General features: G+C 43.3%; 1 protein-coding gene across 2 annotated transcripts in view; it reads right to left on the bottom strand.

Annotated features, from left to right (window-relative positions):
- Positions 1–16074, bottom strand: part of LOC8038072 (homeotic protein proboscipedia) — a 111355-nt gene extending 95281 nt beyond the window's left edge. Inside the window, exon 1 of one of the 2 annotated variants that reach the window (XM_029976216.3) lies at positions 15633–16074. In XM_029976216.3, coding sequence (XP_029832076.2) covers positions 15633–15888 — 256 coding nt within the window. In that variant the 5' untranslated portion in view covers positions 15889–16074. The remainder of the gene's footprint in view (positions 1–15632) is intronic. The other variant, XM_040220414.1, reaches the window with a different exon arrangement.
- Positions 16075–16086: the final 12 nt, after the last annotated feature.

Below are 16086 nucleotides of genomic sequence, written 5' to 3'. Positions count from 1 at the left end.
AGATAGTACACGGGAAGCTACACGGCACTCCGAATGACGTCACTGGGAGTGCGACCAGGTGTGACCCTGAAAGGGGCGGTACAACGATTTTCGGACTTCGGTCAAAGATTTCTGGAAGTTGCCCCCTGACACTTCTGAAGTAAAGAACAGAAAACCGATTTCGCCTGCGTGTCCTAGTTTTTGCGTAAAAGAAAGATAAAGATTGGTATTTCGGGCACCCCTCAACTCACTCCCAGTCTTCAGGGTCACACCTGGTCGCACTCCCAGTGACGTCATTCGGAGTGCCGTGTAGCTTCCCGTGTGCTATCTCGGAGGACGCTTCCCCTCCCTCTCTCTGCGTACATTAGCGGGCGCTATGCTGCAGCTTAGAGCCGAGCGAGGTCACGTAATCTTTCCGCCGTAGTTCCTTCGGCTGCCACTTGGGGCTGCAGGTGGGGGAAAAAGCTCGACTTTTGCTTTGCGATTATGCAGCGGAATCGCGACATTTTTAATGAAGGAAATGTTTTCTCTATCCTCCGGGACACGATAAACAACGTAAAAATGACGAGATGCAAATTCTTTTAATCATAAAATCGTTGCACCGCCCCTTGAAGACTGGGAGTGAGTTGAGGGGTGCCCGAAATGCCAATAGCTATCTTTTTTTACGCAACAACTAGGACACGCAGGCGAAATCGGTTTTCTGTTCTTTACTTCAGAAGTGTCAAGGGGCAACTTCCAGAAATCTTTGACCGAAGTCCGAAAATCGTTGCACCCCCGCTTTAACCATGCGACTGAGCGGCGCGTGCCGCTCAATCGCATTTTTATAGCCATTTACTCTGATTTGCCGCTCAATGGGACAAGTAAGGCTTTCGCCTCAGAAACGGGTTTATAGACGCACAGTTCATATAGTGAAATAGTTCTCACAGGCATGTGTTGGATCAAGCCTGCCTGTGAGAAGCCTTCACTAAGGAACCATTTCGCATGAAAGTATTTCCTGTCTTGCGTTCCTCGAATGATGATAAATTATCAAATGATGATAAAATCTAAATAGCACAGATAATTGAACCGACTTCTCTCGTTGCCAACCCGTCGCTCCACGCGGCATCGAGCGCGATGCGAGGGGATAGGTGGCGCGACACATCACTACTTTAGCCATATCCTTCCTTTCATATAGCACTCTGCGTGTTCAAACGTGGATGGGTGGACCAATCTGTCGGTTGTGGTTTAAGATTTTTTTTTGTTTCAGAGCTGTCATTACACGGTTTCTATTCGTGCTACTCTCTTTTCGTTCCGCCTTCTATGCAGGAAAATGAACACGTCGGGCTTTTTTTTGGTCTTGCCTATGCGTTTTTTTTTTTTTTTTGAGTCTTGTGAACATTGCGAATAAAATGTCTCGTTTTTGTATTCGATTCAACCTTTCTCGAATAGTGACTACTCGGCACCATTCGATTTGAATAGGTCGATGTCACCAGCCAGTTTGACTACGCCACCGCTGCCGCAATGCATCGAGGGAACTTTATTATTTCTGTACGTGCGACAACCCCGCTGGAGCTCTGCGCGTGTGGAGCAGAAGAGGGCACGAGCCCTCGCATGCACGGCCGTCTGCCTTCTGTGTGAACTAAAGTGATGGCGGCGTCACGCATGCACCGAACGCGTAGTGAGATCGGTCTATACAAATCTAACTGAAAATTGACTTTCCACACAACCTTAATATATTCATTTCTACTTCAAGAGACAAACAAAGCGGCCCAGTCTCCCTTAAACATCAGCTCTGCTGCTCTCTTTCTACAATGGATCAATATTGCTCGCTGAAATAAGGCGCCCAAACGTTCTAAAGTTTCTATGCAGTAAAACTTGCAGCTTGGGAGGGTAAGTTTAACATTTTGACCGACTTCACAGCGCACAATTACCACTCACACAAAAAACAGACATGACAATTATGATATTACTGTAATGAAATTGCAGTAATAAATTACTTTTTCTGGTAATGAGTAATGTAATTAATTCCTTCTCTAAAGTGGTAATTTAGTGATGTAATAAGTTATTTTCTGGCATTGGTATTGGGAAAATTACTCCTTACTTTTAAAATTACTTTTTTCTAATAAAAAGTTCGTTTGCGAGCTTTAAAAAAAATAGGTTAATTAAATTTCACTGTGAAATGTCGTGAAAGAGACATCAGAGCAAATAAGCGATGGCCACCTGAGCGTAAAGCCTCGTACGAAGAACTTCACAGACCCACAAAGGCGTGTTGGAAAGGCGAAGGAGACAAGCTTGAGTGTAAAGGCATCACTGGAAGGCCACGGCTCACGAGCTCCAGGCAAGACAGATTCACGGCGTCACGTCATCACGATATCCTGCTTCATTCATCCCTAAGCTGACAGTGCGGTGGGAGCTACGAACTCGCCAGAAACAATCAACCACCTTTCTTTGATCACCTGACCCGTATCTTTATATGCGCGTGGGCATGGACAAGAGCGTGGTTACGTGGCGAAAGATAGACGTGTGACTGTTCCAATTAGGGTGCCTTCATGTGCGCTTCGCATAGGGTGATGCCAACTTCCTGTTTTCTTTTCCCACACCCTCGTCCACCGCCATTTTGTTCCTCTCATTGTTTTCCCGTGCGCCGGAAAATGGCCTTTGTGTTCATCGGTAATCCCATCTGAGGGGGAAAATGCTAATCCTCCCTCCGTGGGTTCCACAACGCTGCTCCGAACTTCGGAGATAAGGTGCTTGTTTCGGGGAGGGTTATAAGCCCCACGGATTATCGCCGAGGAACAAAATGGCTGCTGGTTTGTCGGCGAGTGGTATTACAAAGGATGGCATCACCCTAGCAAAGCGCACATGAAGGCTCCCTAGTTCCAATGAGCACGTAACTTCCACCGCTCTGTCAGCTTAGGGATGAACGGCTTCTAGGCTACAATCCGAAGGGCACAGTGAGGTCAATGCATTTTAAAACCTGAGAGGAAAGGAGAAAAAGATCCCCAGCCTTCTTGCTCTTCCGTGAAGCAAAGTCAAACCGTACACTTCGACCATTGTGAACAACAAACGACCGGAATAAGTAGTTAATCCCAAATACCTTCCCAAGGCCCTTTTCGTGATTATCCTCGGCCTTGCTAAGTAAAGGTGCTTTTTGTAGTCGAAAAAGACGAGAATCGAGCAAAGCGGATGAAAGCTGCAGCGAGCCATACCGCTCGCTGTACGCCTCGCTGTCTTTCCTTGGGAAGTTTATTCGGGAATAAGCTTACGAGCATATTTCGCCACTTGTTTGTAGAAAAAAATTTAGGAAGGTCGCTCCTTCCCTTTCCTCAACTGGCATACCATACCAGCCTCAAGTCCATCAACGGAGAGAGACCTCTCATTAGCCGGTAATATTTTACGAGAGGCGAACCAGTCTGAATTTGTCAATGTTGACGATATTTCGTTTCTTTTAAAAGCAACCCTGACAAGTGAAACGCTGCTTGTGTGTGCTTTTTCTTTTTCTGGACATTTAGTACTGAGTTGTTTAAGTATATGGTTCCGAATATGGGGGGGGGGGGGGGGGGGGGGGGGCTGTTGAGGGTCCCTGTTTAAAACTCAAACTACAACCTTTCCTCTTTTACTTTTTTTTTTATTGTTTGGCGTAAAAACCAATAATACAACGTTCTTAGTCTATAATTCAGATAAGTTTTACGAAGAAAAAAAATTAAAATTTTCTTTCTTTCGAGCGCATTTTCTGGACAGAGTGTCAGTGTCCTGGACTTCCAAGAGGATCTCATGACTGCGATCATCTTTCCAGCCATGCGACATGTATCTGGAAGGATGATCCCTTACTTTATAAATTCGATAAAACAAAATACGATAAAATTACTTTCTCTGTATTGTAACACCAGGAGTGTGTTGTACAAAGGCAACATTTCTGGTTTATTTAACACCATCCAAGTGCTTTTTTTTTTCCTGCTTGATTTTATGTTGTAAAATGAACGCGCGGGTTGAGGGCGAGATGCGGTTCGGATGCGGATACGAATTCTGCGGATGCGGATAGGATGCGAATAATCAAACTGTTATCCACGTAAGGCTTTAGTGATAACCATGCCAAGCTATTTTTGTATGAAGTTCTATATCTAATTTTACCTGGCGAACAAATTTTTTTAAGATATGTCCTACAGTCGCATAATATAGCGAGCTCGAATATCCTAGCCGGAAATATTTACAAAACCAATCAAGTTTAAAGCACGCTCTGTCTGATCTGACCTGAATTCACTCAAACAATATTCCTGTGAATTACCCATCATGCAGGTAACCTGTATAATTGTATAAGCCTCATGTACGGACAAAGCATGTGTCACACGCACTATCCTGTAAATAAAACAAAAAAAAATACCGCTCTTTTTTTTTCTGGGGGGGGGGGGGGGGGGAGGTGAGATACGAGATTATAATTTTGTTATTTATTCTTGTTTCTCAATTACTATAAGACAAACACCGACACGATTAAAGAACCTCTCTATTAAACCTTTACTAGGCTTGCCAGACGTACCAAAAGCGTTGTTTGGCGGGGGTAATATGAAGTTGATTCTTGATATTAGAGTCCCAGAATACACAAAAAAATGCTTTAATCTTTAGGCACCATCAAAGGCTGTACCCTCCTGGTGTCTGCTCTTTTATCTCTTTTGATACAAGGACGGTCCGGCTCTTGCGCCAAAAATGAAACGTTTCCGTGAAGTTCGGGTTGGCACGGCTTTAAGCAATGGCTGGAACACATATCCGAACAAATAAAACGAACATTCAACGTTTCACTACGAAGCAGTGCGGCCATCGGTTGCTAAATGAAGCTGTTTAAACATCTCGACGTACGCAGTCGCAGGCGGTGCACACTGTTGGTCGCTGGCAGAGTGCGAATGTTTGACCCGACCTTTCGATTTCTTTTTATGAAAATGTGTAACAAAAGGTGCTTGCTGTAGTGGATAGGGTCGACAACAAGGTTGTAAATATGCAAGTGGGTGACGTACACCGAGTACACAAGCCGTTTTGTCTTTCGGCTTTCATAGTTCTTCATAAGTTAATTTACCCCAGTATTTTTTTTTTTTTTGTAATTTTACGACATCATTCATTTTCTTCTGCTTGGCCACGCATTTATTGCATGTTTGTTGAGTCACACAAGCACATTTACCGCACACAAGTTTTCGAAAGTTTGGTAAATATCCGTATGGAGACAGCTTTTCGAACGTATGTGTGAAGGGATTTTAAGATAGCCCCACTGTGACTTGATTTTCGAACCGTTTCATCGGAGACGGCTTTTAACGCTCATCGCGCAATATGGTAAACAGAGATTTTAAACACTGCGTTAGTAAATCCTGTATTTCTACACATTTCGGTGCGCAAGTTTACGTTGTAGTATGCATTCTAGTGCCCGATGTGTATTCACAAACATCCCTCATGCTCAGGCATTTACTTAATTTCTGCCACATTCGTGCGGAACACTTTTTTATATCAGTTTTTGAGTTATAAATTAGGTTAAGGCTGCGAAATGTGGTAGACTGCGCTATAAATTTGAAAGCTAACTGTAAAGTAAATCCGCTTTAACAAAACCTGAGAAATGCATAATGGATTTAACCTCCACCGTTTTAATTGTGTGTGGTGTGAGTTGATATCACGAGGGCATTACAACATTTCATGTCCCAGTAGACTTCCGTTAATGTGTTTATTTGTTCTTCCTCAACGCACAAAAATCCAAAACGACAAACGTTTATTCGTGAAGCTATATTTGTAACACATTTGTGCAAACCTGCACTCACATCGAGAAAGCAACTTGACGTAAGAACTCGAAATAATAAAAAAATATAAAAGAAACCAGGAAGTGCGCAAACACACACCAGTGAACACAAATGCCTTGCAAGTTGTATTTTAATGCCTTGTTCCCACCTTTGCTCTTACAACTTTTCTGTCGTCGTTTGATGTCAGCACTCTATCACGGCGGAGATATTAAATATTTCATTACATGAAGCGCAAATTATAAACGCACATCGCTGTCCTTGTACGCTGTTTGGACTGCACGAATTTTGCGATACATCTTTGTATACCGCCGAACACTCGCACGCCTCGCATTAACAAGATAAATTGATTGAACAGGTCGGAGTTCAGTATCAAATCAATGCATCTAGATCAACGCCATCGCACCGGCGTCTATGTTCTGTGTGCTGTACTGTAAATAAAGATGGAAACCATTAGGGGTAAGAAAATCGCGATGTAAGCATAAGGGCGTCAGACAACATCGACGGTGGCGCGGCTTGACACGCGAAGTTTAAACTGAATAAATGCTATCTCTGTGTACTTCGTAAATATCGGTACACTTCTTTTATTGGTGGCATGAATAGATATAGCGTTCCACAGGATTTTTAATCATCGCCAACATCATATCAAAAAGGGCGTTCTTATTTTAGATTTTATTCTAACAGAAGGTAATTGATTGTTTATCTACATATATTAAGCGTTCATGCCCCCCACCCCTGCCCCTAGAAACCTCCGGGGTTAGGAACGGGTATCGTCATTTCCGTTGTAAAGACAGATGCTTAAGACTTGACTACTTTTAACGGGTTTTCCGTGCATCTGCTTTGAGATTATTCTATTCATGGCATTATTAATAAATTGTGAATATATGAGCAGATTTTTCTACTTAGTTTACGGACGAACTAAATAAATACCACGACTTCTTCCGGAGACCCGCGTTTCGTTTACGTGTGTGTCATTGGTACTTACATACCTACCCATGTGCAAGTCCTAATGTTATTTAAGTTACAATAAAGCCATACACCGTGTTCGTATTCTATGTACTCTTACAATAAGGTTTATATATTGCTGAATCTTTTTCGTCAAATTCCAAAATACAAATGGCATTCAATGTCAAACTTCTCCCGTCAGCTGCCTTGTCTACCCCGAAAGAAACACTCAAGATCGTCAGAGGGAAGACACGATGGACATTTTTGTTACGGCAACTGTATCAAGGCATGCATCCCTCCCAACCGCGTTTTATACTCCCTCCTGATCTCTCAGATTCCCAAGATCATCGCTGGCCAGGATGGCCTCTTCTTAACCTTTTTCGCTGCGATTTGTATCTCCTAAACAAATGAATCTTCTGATTCGAGCTGCTTAAGTACCATGTATCCAAAAGGTACGGTTTCCCATCTCATTGGACTGACAAGAAATACAAAGCCAAGTACTGCTCAAGGCCAAAAGAAATTTGACAGGTAGCCACCCTTTCACAGGTGAGAAGAAAACCTCAGAACTCGAGACAAAGTTTCACACTCGGGTAGGCTGCTCGTGAGATTTTATGCATGACGTTGTACGCTAAATATAGAGTTACATATTGTGTTCTTATCGCGAGTAATCAATCAAGTAAAAGGGATGAAGGAGCGACAACTATTTCATTTGTTTTATATAAAATGCTGGCAGTTCGGGTTAGGGTGCTTGGTTTGGAAGGTGACCTTAATGGCACAGTGAACAAAAAGAAAGTGCATAACATTTACGTAGGTTGACGCACGTAAACGTCAGGTGCAGGTAAAGGAGTACGTTTAAAAATGAGCTGATGAAAACGTCACAAATCAGGCACACACCGAAATTAGTGATGGCTAAAAGTCTTCAGTAGAGCCAATATGCCTAGCAAGTTACTATTCAGCTACGCTTTCTTTACAGAGCTCGGAAACGCTAATAAAAGGCTGTGTGTACACGTTTCAAACGTTTGTATTTCCATAGAAGAGAAATTGTTTAAAACTGGCACGGCTAACTGAATAATTCAGATACGCATGCGCTCCCTCTTCATTTTAGTTGGGGACTGGGAATTAGAGTGTAAAATTTATTTTCTCCTTCCCACAGAAAACAGGCGGAGAACTGTGAATGGTATGAACGTGTAGTTCGCTCTGCAGGTAATGCACGAATGCTTCTTTGTTACGTTCTTTCCACCGCTCTCAGCGGTGTCACAAGAAAAAATGTAGATTGTCTGTTTGTAATACATCCGTGCCAACGATGATGCAGGACCTTCGGACCCAGTACTCTGTATGGTGTCCTGTTGCGCGTCGTCGTGAGAAACGGCAGTAGTTGAAAAACATGCATATGTCAACCCAAGCAAGCAAGCCCTCCCTACCAAAGAAAAAAGAAAGACTGGAGTGATTGTTCTTCCGCATCTGGCGTTTCATTCGTCTCGCCCGCTGAAAGTCTACACCGCCACTGTTCAGCGTTACATCCACGGTATCTCCAGATGAGCTCGTCGTACATCATAGACTTTCTTTTTCGTTCCTATGAACAAACCACCAGAGCTTGCGTCTTGGGAGCACAATGTTTGATAAGGGCTGCTGTCAAAGGGTCGTAGAGTGCTCCGCTTGTGCGCCTAGGATCCCATTCCGGCGCAACAAAGGCCAACAAAAGAGGCCATCCTTGGAAAAGTAACTGGATCTCATCATCAAGACCACCCTGACCACGATGACAGATGACATAAAACGGTCGAGCCGACGAGGCAGGCAGAAACAGAAGCCTGATAAAGACCCGGCGATTTCCTTGTGGAGCTCGTTTGAGTCTCAAACGATTTCGTGAATGAGGCACAAAGACCATACTCGCTGCACGCAATGATACCTTACTCAGGGACACAGTGACTGTGGAAGAATCTACGCGAGCATACAATGCACTCCGCGGTTCTTAATTGTTTGCGTTGGGAGAGGGATATTTACAAAGGGCGAAAAGGGACATAACAGTTCTCAACCTGTATATTTCAGTGTTTTCTATTTCCGCGATAGGGTAATTTGTTCGCGGTTAATTACACTTGCGCGCTCCGTCTTGCGTGCCGCAAAGCAGGGGATGATACCGCGGTTGATTTGTGGATGGCGTGCTTTCGCATGTAACATCCGCAAATCTTTATTTAACAGTTTCTTTTTTTTTTTTTGTTGACGTAAATATTTGTTAACGTAAATGTGTTCAATCATATTGAAGAAAAAAAAACACAACTGACGTGGAGTCAATTAGAGCTTATTATTAGTAATAAATCCGGTATTTCCCAATTAGAGGAACTGTTTGTAAACTGTGAAAGCTTCGTTCTGTACAGTACCCACATTCTTAATTTGACAGCTATTCGCCTGAGACTATGATCATCTAGAGAAAAAGATATTGGTATTTTGTTATCATAGCATCTCGTGGTTACATAGTATAGATTTCTATTCTTTTCGTTTTTGTGAATTTACTTGACCGAATGCGACCAGTCGTAAAACATTCAAGGCTCTAATTTAATAAAGCTGGAGCCTGACATTTTACGGCAACTAGGGCGCATTTCTCGATTAAGTTATTTTACTGCAGCCATCCCTGCACTGTAGCCACCCGTCCTAAACCCTGGTTTTCACTAATGGACGGCGATAATCAACATTCAGCGCTCAGAAGTCATGCATGCATTCCCGTCAGAGGGACACGAAACAAAGAGATTGCGAACAGAAAACAAACATGACCTGTTCTTCATGTGGGTCTGGTATTATCATGGCGCGTTCTCTTGTAGTCACACGCGCGCCGACCGCAAGCCATCACTTAGTGCAGACATTCTCATGAAGCGTGAGCTGTAATTTTTGTCCCGCAGCGAATACCCCGATGCAAAAGAACGTGCCAGCGGCGTTTGGATAACAGGGCGCACCGCCCCACTAATCCCAGCTTAGTCATTGTGTTTATGCCAGTAGTAGAAATAGCGGACATTGAAACCTCCGCATAGTTTCGTGTTGACTTCGAACGTCCGGGAGACTCCCTCGGGTATTTCTTCGGTTGCGAGCACGATCGGCAACGGTGCCCCGCACACGGCTTCATCCGAGTCATATGTGCACTTGCCGCATGCGCGTCAAAACGTTATCAATGGAGCGATATCAAAGGTTCAATGTTTTATGAGTGAAGCCCATTTACCGCATGTTCGCATCTCGGAAGGAATCTCTGAACAACGTTTAAGGCCCGACATCTCCTGGAAACCTCGGAGTATACGATTTAGACAGAATCCTTCCAATACAAAAACAAAACAAAAAAAATCAAATATAGTCGATTGATTGAGATTAACGCAGCAAATTAGAACCTAGACACATGACCACCTGTACCACCTCTAAGCAGAACATGAGCAGGTAGATTAAAGGCTGAACAGCATGTAAACGATTTAGCGAGCGACGGCGACAGCGACGAGAGTCGGCAACGAACGACGGAGATTTCTCACTGTCGCGCGACGCGTCGCTCGGTTTCTGGATTTCTAGAAAACGTGGCTCATCTCCTTGGTTGCTTGCTTCCGTCGCTTTCATGCGGTTTGCCTCGTCGCGAGACTGGCCAAGTGGCAGCGAAGCAGGTCACCGTCGCTTGTCTCGTCGCTCGCCAAATTGCTTACATGCTGGTTTATACTTAAGGCTTCGGCGCCTTTTTTTGTTTTTTCTAGAGAAATAAATAAAAATGCTAATATTTCGCAACATCAAGTTCTTAATACCACCCGAAGTTCACTTGCCGACTTATACGACGTTAAAAATTAACCTTTTTTGTCTTATTTGTCTTTAACAGCTTTCTTTTTTTTTTTTTTTCTTAATGGGAAGGAATGAGGATGTACATAAACGGGAATGACGTCAGTGCTCAGTTTCTGAATAGTTTGCGGACGTTTAATTGGAAGACTCATGGCTGTTGACACCGTTACTGCGCAAACAGAATACCTCATTTTGGAAGTTCAACCCCTTTTGTTTTTAGTCTTTCTGTTAGTGCACTTTTCGTTGCAAGAATTGCAATCTTACGGCATAAATAAATGTAATATGTGTGTGTTTGGTTTCGTTTACCTCTACATATATATATATTATTTTTATTATCTAGTGCGATTACCGAAATGAACTGGCGTGAATATAAGATAAGGTAACCACAAGGTGGATTTTTCGAACCATAACATTATAGCCTTTTCTCTGAAGTATGCTGCGCGTGTTTAACGGTGTTTGCTTGCACGGCTATAAACATAGGAAAGGCATGTTCATCAGCGAAGCGTAGTAGGCACTGAAAGTCGTTTAAATAAAGTGTATGGATCAAGACGAGTTCCATAACCACGTGTACCACTGCCATTCAACGGTCTGGAGTGGAGTAAGTATAACGTTCTGGCGGAACGAAGAAGAATCTTCAAAAGGAAAAGAAAGTTGCATGCTGAGCAGGCAGTAAAACCTAAAAATCAGCAGGCAGTCATTTTTCAAGGCAACGATACACCACCCTCCCATTTTTCATTTGATATCTCTCTCTCTCCACCTATCTATATATGCATGTATGTATTTATATTACTTCATGTACGAACAATACTCTTTAATGCAGTCAGTCGTGGGCATCAATAACTAGAAAATATTTATTTTCGCATACTTCTGGCACAATTATCAAGAAAATGGATGTTCCGAGCGTAACAGCTACTATAGCGGTATTTATATAAACCTGTATTTTTCAGAACCTTAGAAAAATTTAACTTCATTTTTATTTCGAGAATATTAGATACTATTGGCGGCATGCAGAAACTAGAGCGAGTGATTCTCTAGTAGCTATCATCATCATCGTTTGTGACGTCGCGGGTAGGAAACCCGCGGGCCAGACCGCGCAGATCTAGGATCCCTCGGCTCGTCAGCTAGTTTCATGCACTGTTTGGGTAACGCGCGGCACAGCCTGTTTCACTCGTTCTGCTTATTTAGTGGAGTGATATTTGTAGTAGGATATTTTACCAAAGCTTGAAACCGTGGCACGCGTAATCGTGCTAACAAACAGTTTTAACGCTGAGGTGTTGAAACGCTGGGACGGTGGTGTGTTGTTCTCTACACAAATAGAAAAAGTAGGATGATGAAAATAGAATGTCCAGCGCTTTACTTCATTACATCTACCACCGAACAAGGTATATTTCCTATTATGATTTGGACAAAACGAAACTGAGACGAGAATGTATCATGTAATTGAAAATAGGAAAGCGAAATCCGAGAATCTCTCGCGTGTGTAGCAAACAATTCAGTGAAAGCGACTCCGCGTGTCTTGTTTGTTCCAATGGGTTCTGTGAGTGCTGCTCAGATTAGTTCCAACATGGTTCATTCCTTTTTGAATTTTGTAAACCAGTAAACAAACATTTCCTCAAAATTACCGGCAGGAAGAAGTGGTGGCTAGATTCCGGAGTCGTTTCAATTAAATCACTGCTTATTCACCCGGTTGACAAGAAACTTGCAAGACCCCCTCGCGATAGAAGTCTTAAATCTAGTTAGTCGTTGACAATTCAGCGTTCCAAAAAATGAAGTACACACCGGCTATGAATTACTACCGTTTGTATGTTTAATTTTGCAGACCAAAATACGCATAATGCGTGATGCACTTCTCAGCGAGCGATTTTAAATTTGTAAACAATTCTTAGTAAAAATTTGACAACAAAAAATAATCAGTGGCTTGAATTTCCCTGGCCATGAGCGACAATTTAATGAACATTTCTGCTTTTCTTGGGACCAGAAGTCGCGATGTGACAAGCTTCTATGCCACGTATTCGAAGCGGGACAAGCTAAGCGTCAGTTGCTCACGAGCATTTGCTCGTCAGCAACTGTCGAGTTGCAGTTGGCCAGAAGCGGTGGTATCGGCAAGCTCAATGTATACCGAAAACAAGTGTGCGGCGCTTTGCAACACAACTGTGCGCGCGTGCACAGCTAAGACGACCGCAAGTCATTTACTCTGGTGAATGCAAAACCTTCTTCTACAGCAGCCTCCACGAATCCAAAGCAAAATATCAGAAAGGTTGCAAATGGCTTTGACGCACGCCGCACAAGCTATTATGTGAAGCTCCAGGCTTGTTTTCGAACATTTTGAAGTTTTTTTTTAAATATGACAAGCAACCAACTTCGAGGCGTTGTTATTCATTAGAAAGATCACTCACAAAAACGTCATACACGCTCCTTCAATAAATGAACCTTTTAGTTGGCTTAGATGCGAATTCGCATATCTACTCCGTGCTTTGACATGGCGCGTCGTCTGCTCGCATCTATACCAGCTCCGTCACAAGAAGGCGCCCGCGAGGTGGCACCTTTAAAACATCTCGTCGCCAATAAGTTCGCAATACATATAAAAGTAGGTGCCATAAAAGAGGAAATTTTGTATATTCCGTTCAACATTCCATACGCCATTGTATCATTTGGTGTATAATTGAACGAATTTACAATTTATCGAAAATGTTCGTGCTGTTTTGAAAGGCAAATAATTTCACTGCGCGACTGCTAATCCAAACGCAGTTCTTTGGAAAGTTATTCTCTCAAGCCTGTGCACCTGGTAGCACAGCATACAATTGAGTTCTATGCGTTGAGAGTTTTTTTTTTTTTTATACTTGATATAGTATACTTTAATTGCCCTTTCCATATGGTAGTAGGATTGTTGTGGTCAGTCCTGAAATCGAGAACCAAGATTCCCACTTTACGAAGTAGGTACTCAATTGAGCTGTGTTAATTCAGAACACCAAAAATGTGAGGCATTTCGTTGATATCGTATTACTGAGATGAACTATAAGGGATATTTTGTCACCAAAGAAGAGCCCATTGCCTGAACCCAACAAGCTACATTCAATGTTCCGTTCTAAAGGTAACTGTGTTACTCTGGTCAAACAAAGTTTAAGCAGGGGTTCAAAATTCGACTACGATAATAGTTATTACTTTGAATAGTTCTACCAAAATGCGTTCAAATTCGTATACATAAAAGACCTCGCAAGTCGCGAACATTTGTAAAATAGGACAATACTCGAAATATAAACAGGTCTACTGAAAACAATTTCCGTAGTTCGTGCAGTTCAGGGGTGAATGAAGCACAGCGAGTCTCAGGATTCGGGAGAATTAACTTTACTTGGCTAAATATCTTAACTTCTCTGGCCGGAATGTTTAAAAAAAAAAATAAACTATTAATGTTCTTGGAGATTCAAGCATACCCTGCCTAAATATTTATGAAGTTACCAAAACCGAACAAATTTATCCAAAAATCTATTTCTTAAATGAATATAAAAAAATCTCCCATCGTTTTAGGTTTTGAGGTAATGCTCGTTAGGGTTTGCACGTTTCCAAAATTAAAGCCATATTACGCTGATCTTGTGAAAGTGTTACTTCTGCGACTGAAAAGGGGAGTGAGTTGCGTCATAGCCGTTGAGTTTTCTAAGTTTGCAACTGCGAAGCAGCTTCGTAGCAAACAGGAAACACCATTAACGTTCCCGGATCTTATATACTATAAGAAGGGCTGGGATTAAGCAATATTTTATTATGCAACCGACAGGTAAGTTATGGCAGGCAGCTGCGGGAGAGCAAGCAGCTAAAACCAGAAATGATGCTTGAACCAAGAGAGCATAATTTCGTGCAAGCAATGTACGTTTCGCTCACGGAGTAATAGGGAACGAGTGATGTCTATTAGCAACTTCGTACTCCACCTACAATTTGTTGTGCAAATACTCAGCCCTTGGAACATAGTAGTTAGCAGAGGTATTCAGTTGATAACCATTTGTATTGAAAACGTTTTACATGGAACATAGCGCTCTTCTTTGGTTTTTTCGTCATGTGGATTTTCGCGGACGTCGTTGCTACTCCAGAGTTCAGTTTTCAACATTTATCGTCAAAGAAGCTCGTTACATTTGCTAGAAATATTTGCTACAAGATAAAAACACTTACGTAGTCTAGAACGCCAACAACTATACATGCACAAGTTAAAATTTAATATTGAAATCTGCCGGATGAAGTTGCAACCTAGAATGTTTGTGTACGAAATCTGTAAACAGAACATCGTTGCTTGTAATAAAAGTTTGCTGGTAAACTTCAATTTTCATAAGTATGTAGGGATAGATGTATGTAACAACACATAGTGTCGTCCCTTCGTCGTCCAGAGGGGAGTGCGTAGACAACATAATTGGCCACTAGCCAAAAACAGAAACTAATTAAACGAAAACAAATTATAGGATGAATATGTCTTCAAATGTCAAATGCAATATATATATATACTTGTGCATTGAAATATTCCACGTTGGGTCCTTTTTAATATTTATGAGTATTAAGGAGTTTCGGAGCAAGCAGAAATATGCATCTGCGAGTCCCTCATACAAATCCCAGTAACAAATGTGAACTTTTAAAATGTATTCCAAATTATGAATAATAACAATGCGTTATTAAAGGTTTCTCGCGTTATTCCCGATCATTTTACTGAAAACTAGAACCATCCGCACGTGCCAAAGCATTTTCTGTCTTAAAAACAAAAAAAAAAGAAGCATGAAAAAAAAAAAAGACATCTAAAATATACTTAATGGATGGGCGAAAAATATAACGAAATTCCTCTTTGATTTTCGTCCATAGACCGAAGCCAGGGTTTGCTAATATAGCTCAGGGAATCCCCCGGACTGTCTGGAAACCAGCAAAAACCCAACCCAGCATCATCTTCCGGAGCGATGAACTTATAGCGGTTCGCGCGGACACCGGTTAGCGCGGCCGGCCGATCGCGGGCTGATGATTGATGGCGGCGAGCGCCAGCTTCGCCGCTCGGCCCTGATGGATTGACGGCGGCAGCACACTCCCCGCGTCACCTCCGCCGCGAAAAGGATAACAGCCGCACGTTTGTTTACACACGCCACGTGACTGCTCGTGCGGGCGCCGCGTTCGAGAGGACACCGACGGGCACCACGGGCTCACCTTGGTGTTGTTTGCGGGTGGTCTTCTTCTCCTTCATCCAGGGGTACTCCGGCACTCCCAGCGCGGCGGCGGCCCCCGGCGCGTGCTTGGCGCCGGGCGAGCCGTGCGGTCCGAGCGGGCTCTGGCACATCCCGGCGGGCGGTGGCGGGCCCGCGGGCGGCCTGCCGTTGTGGAAGCTCTCGGTGACGTGCGGCAGCGCTGTCATGAACTCCGCCATGGATGGCTGGCTGTTGATGAAGCCCGTCTCATCCTCCATGGCCGGGAAGCGACGGGGTGAGGCCCCGCGGCGGCGCGCTCACGGCATGCCCGGCGGTCGCTCCACAATACCGCAGGTTCTCTCCTGGCTCCGGGCGGGCAAGTCGCTCTCACAGCGACGCTCCTCTCGACGCCGCTCCGCGCGCGCGTTTCCGAGCGCCACGCCGGCCGGGCATTTCGCGCGATTGATAACGGAATG

The sequence above is a fragment of the Ixodes scapularis genome, unplaced genomic scaffold (genome assembly GCF_016920785.2).
Source record: "Ixodes scapularis isolate PalLabHiFi unplaced genomic scaffold, ASM1692078v2 PGA_scaffold0__279_contigs__length_252992795, whole genome shotgun sequence".
Lineage (NCBI taxonomy): Eukaryota > Metazoa > Arthropoda > Arachnida > Ixodida > Ixodidae > Ixodes > Ixodes scapularis.
The sequence above is the reverse complement of the archived record's forward strand: the minus strand, read 5'-3'. Positions and strand labels throughout refer to the sequence as shown.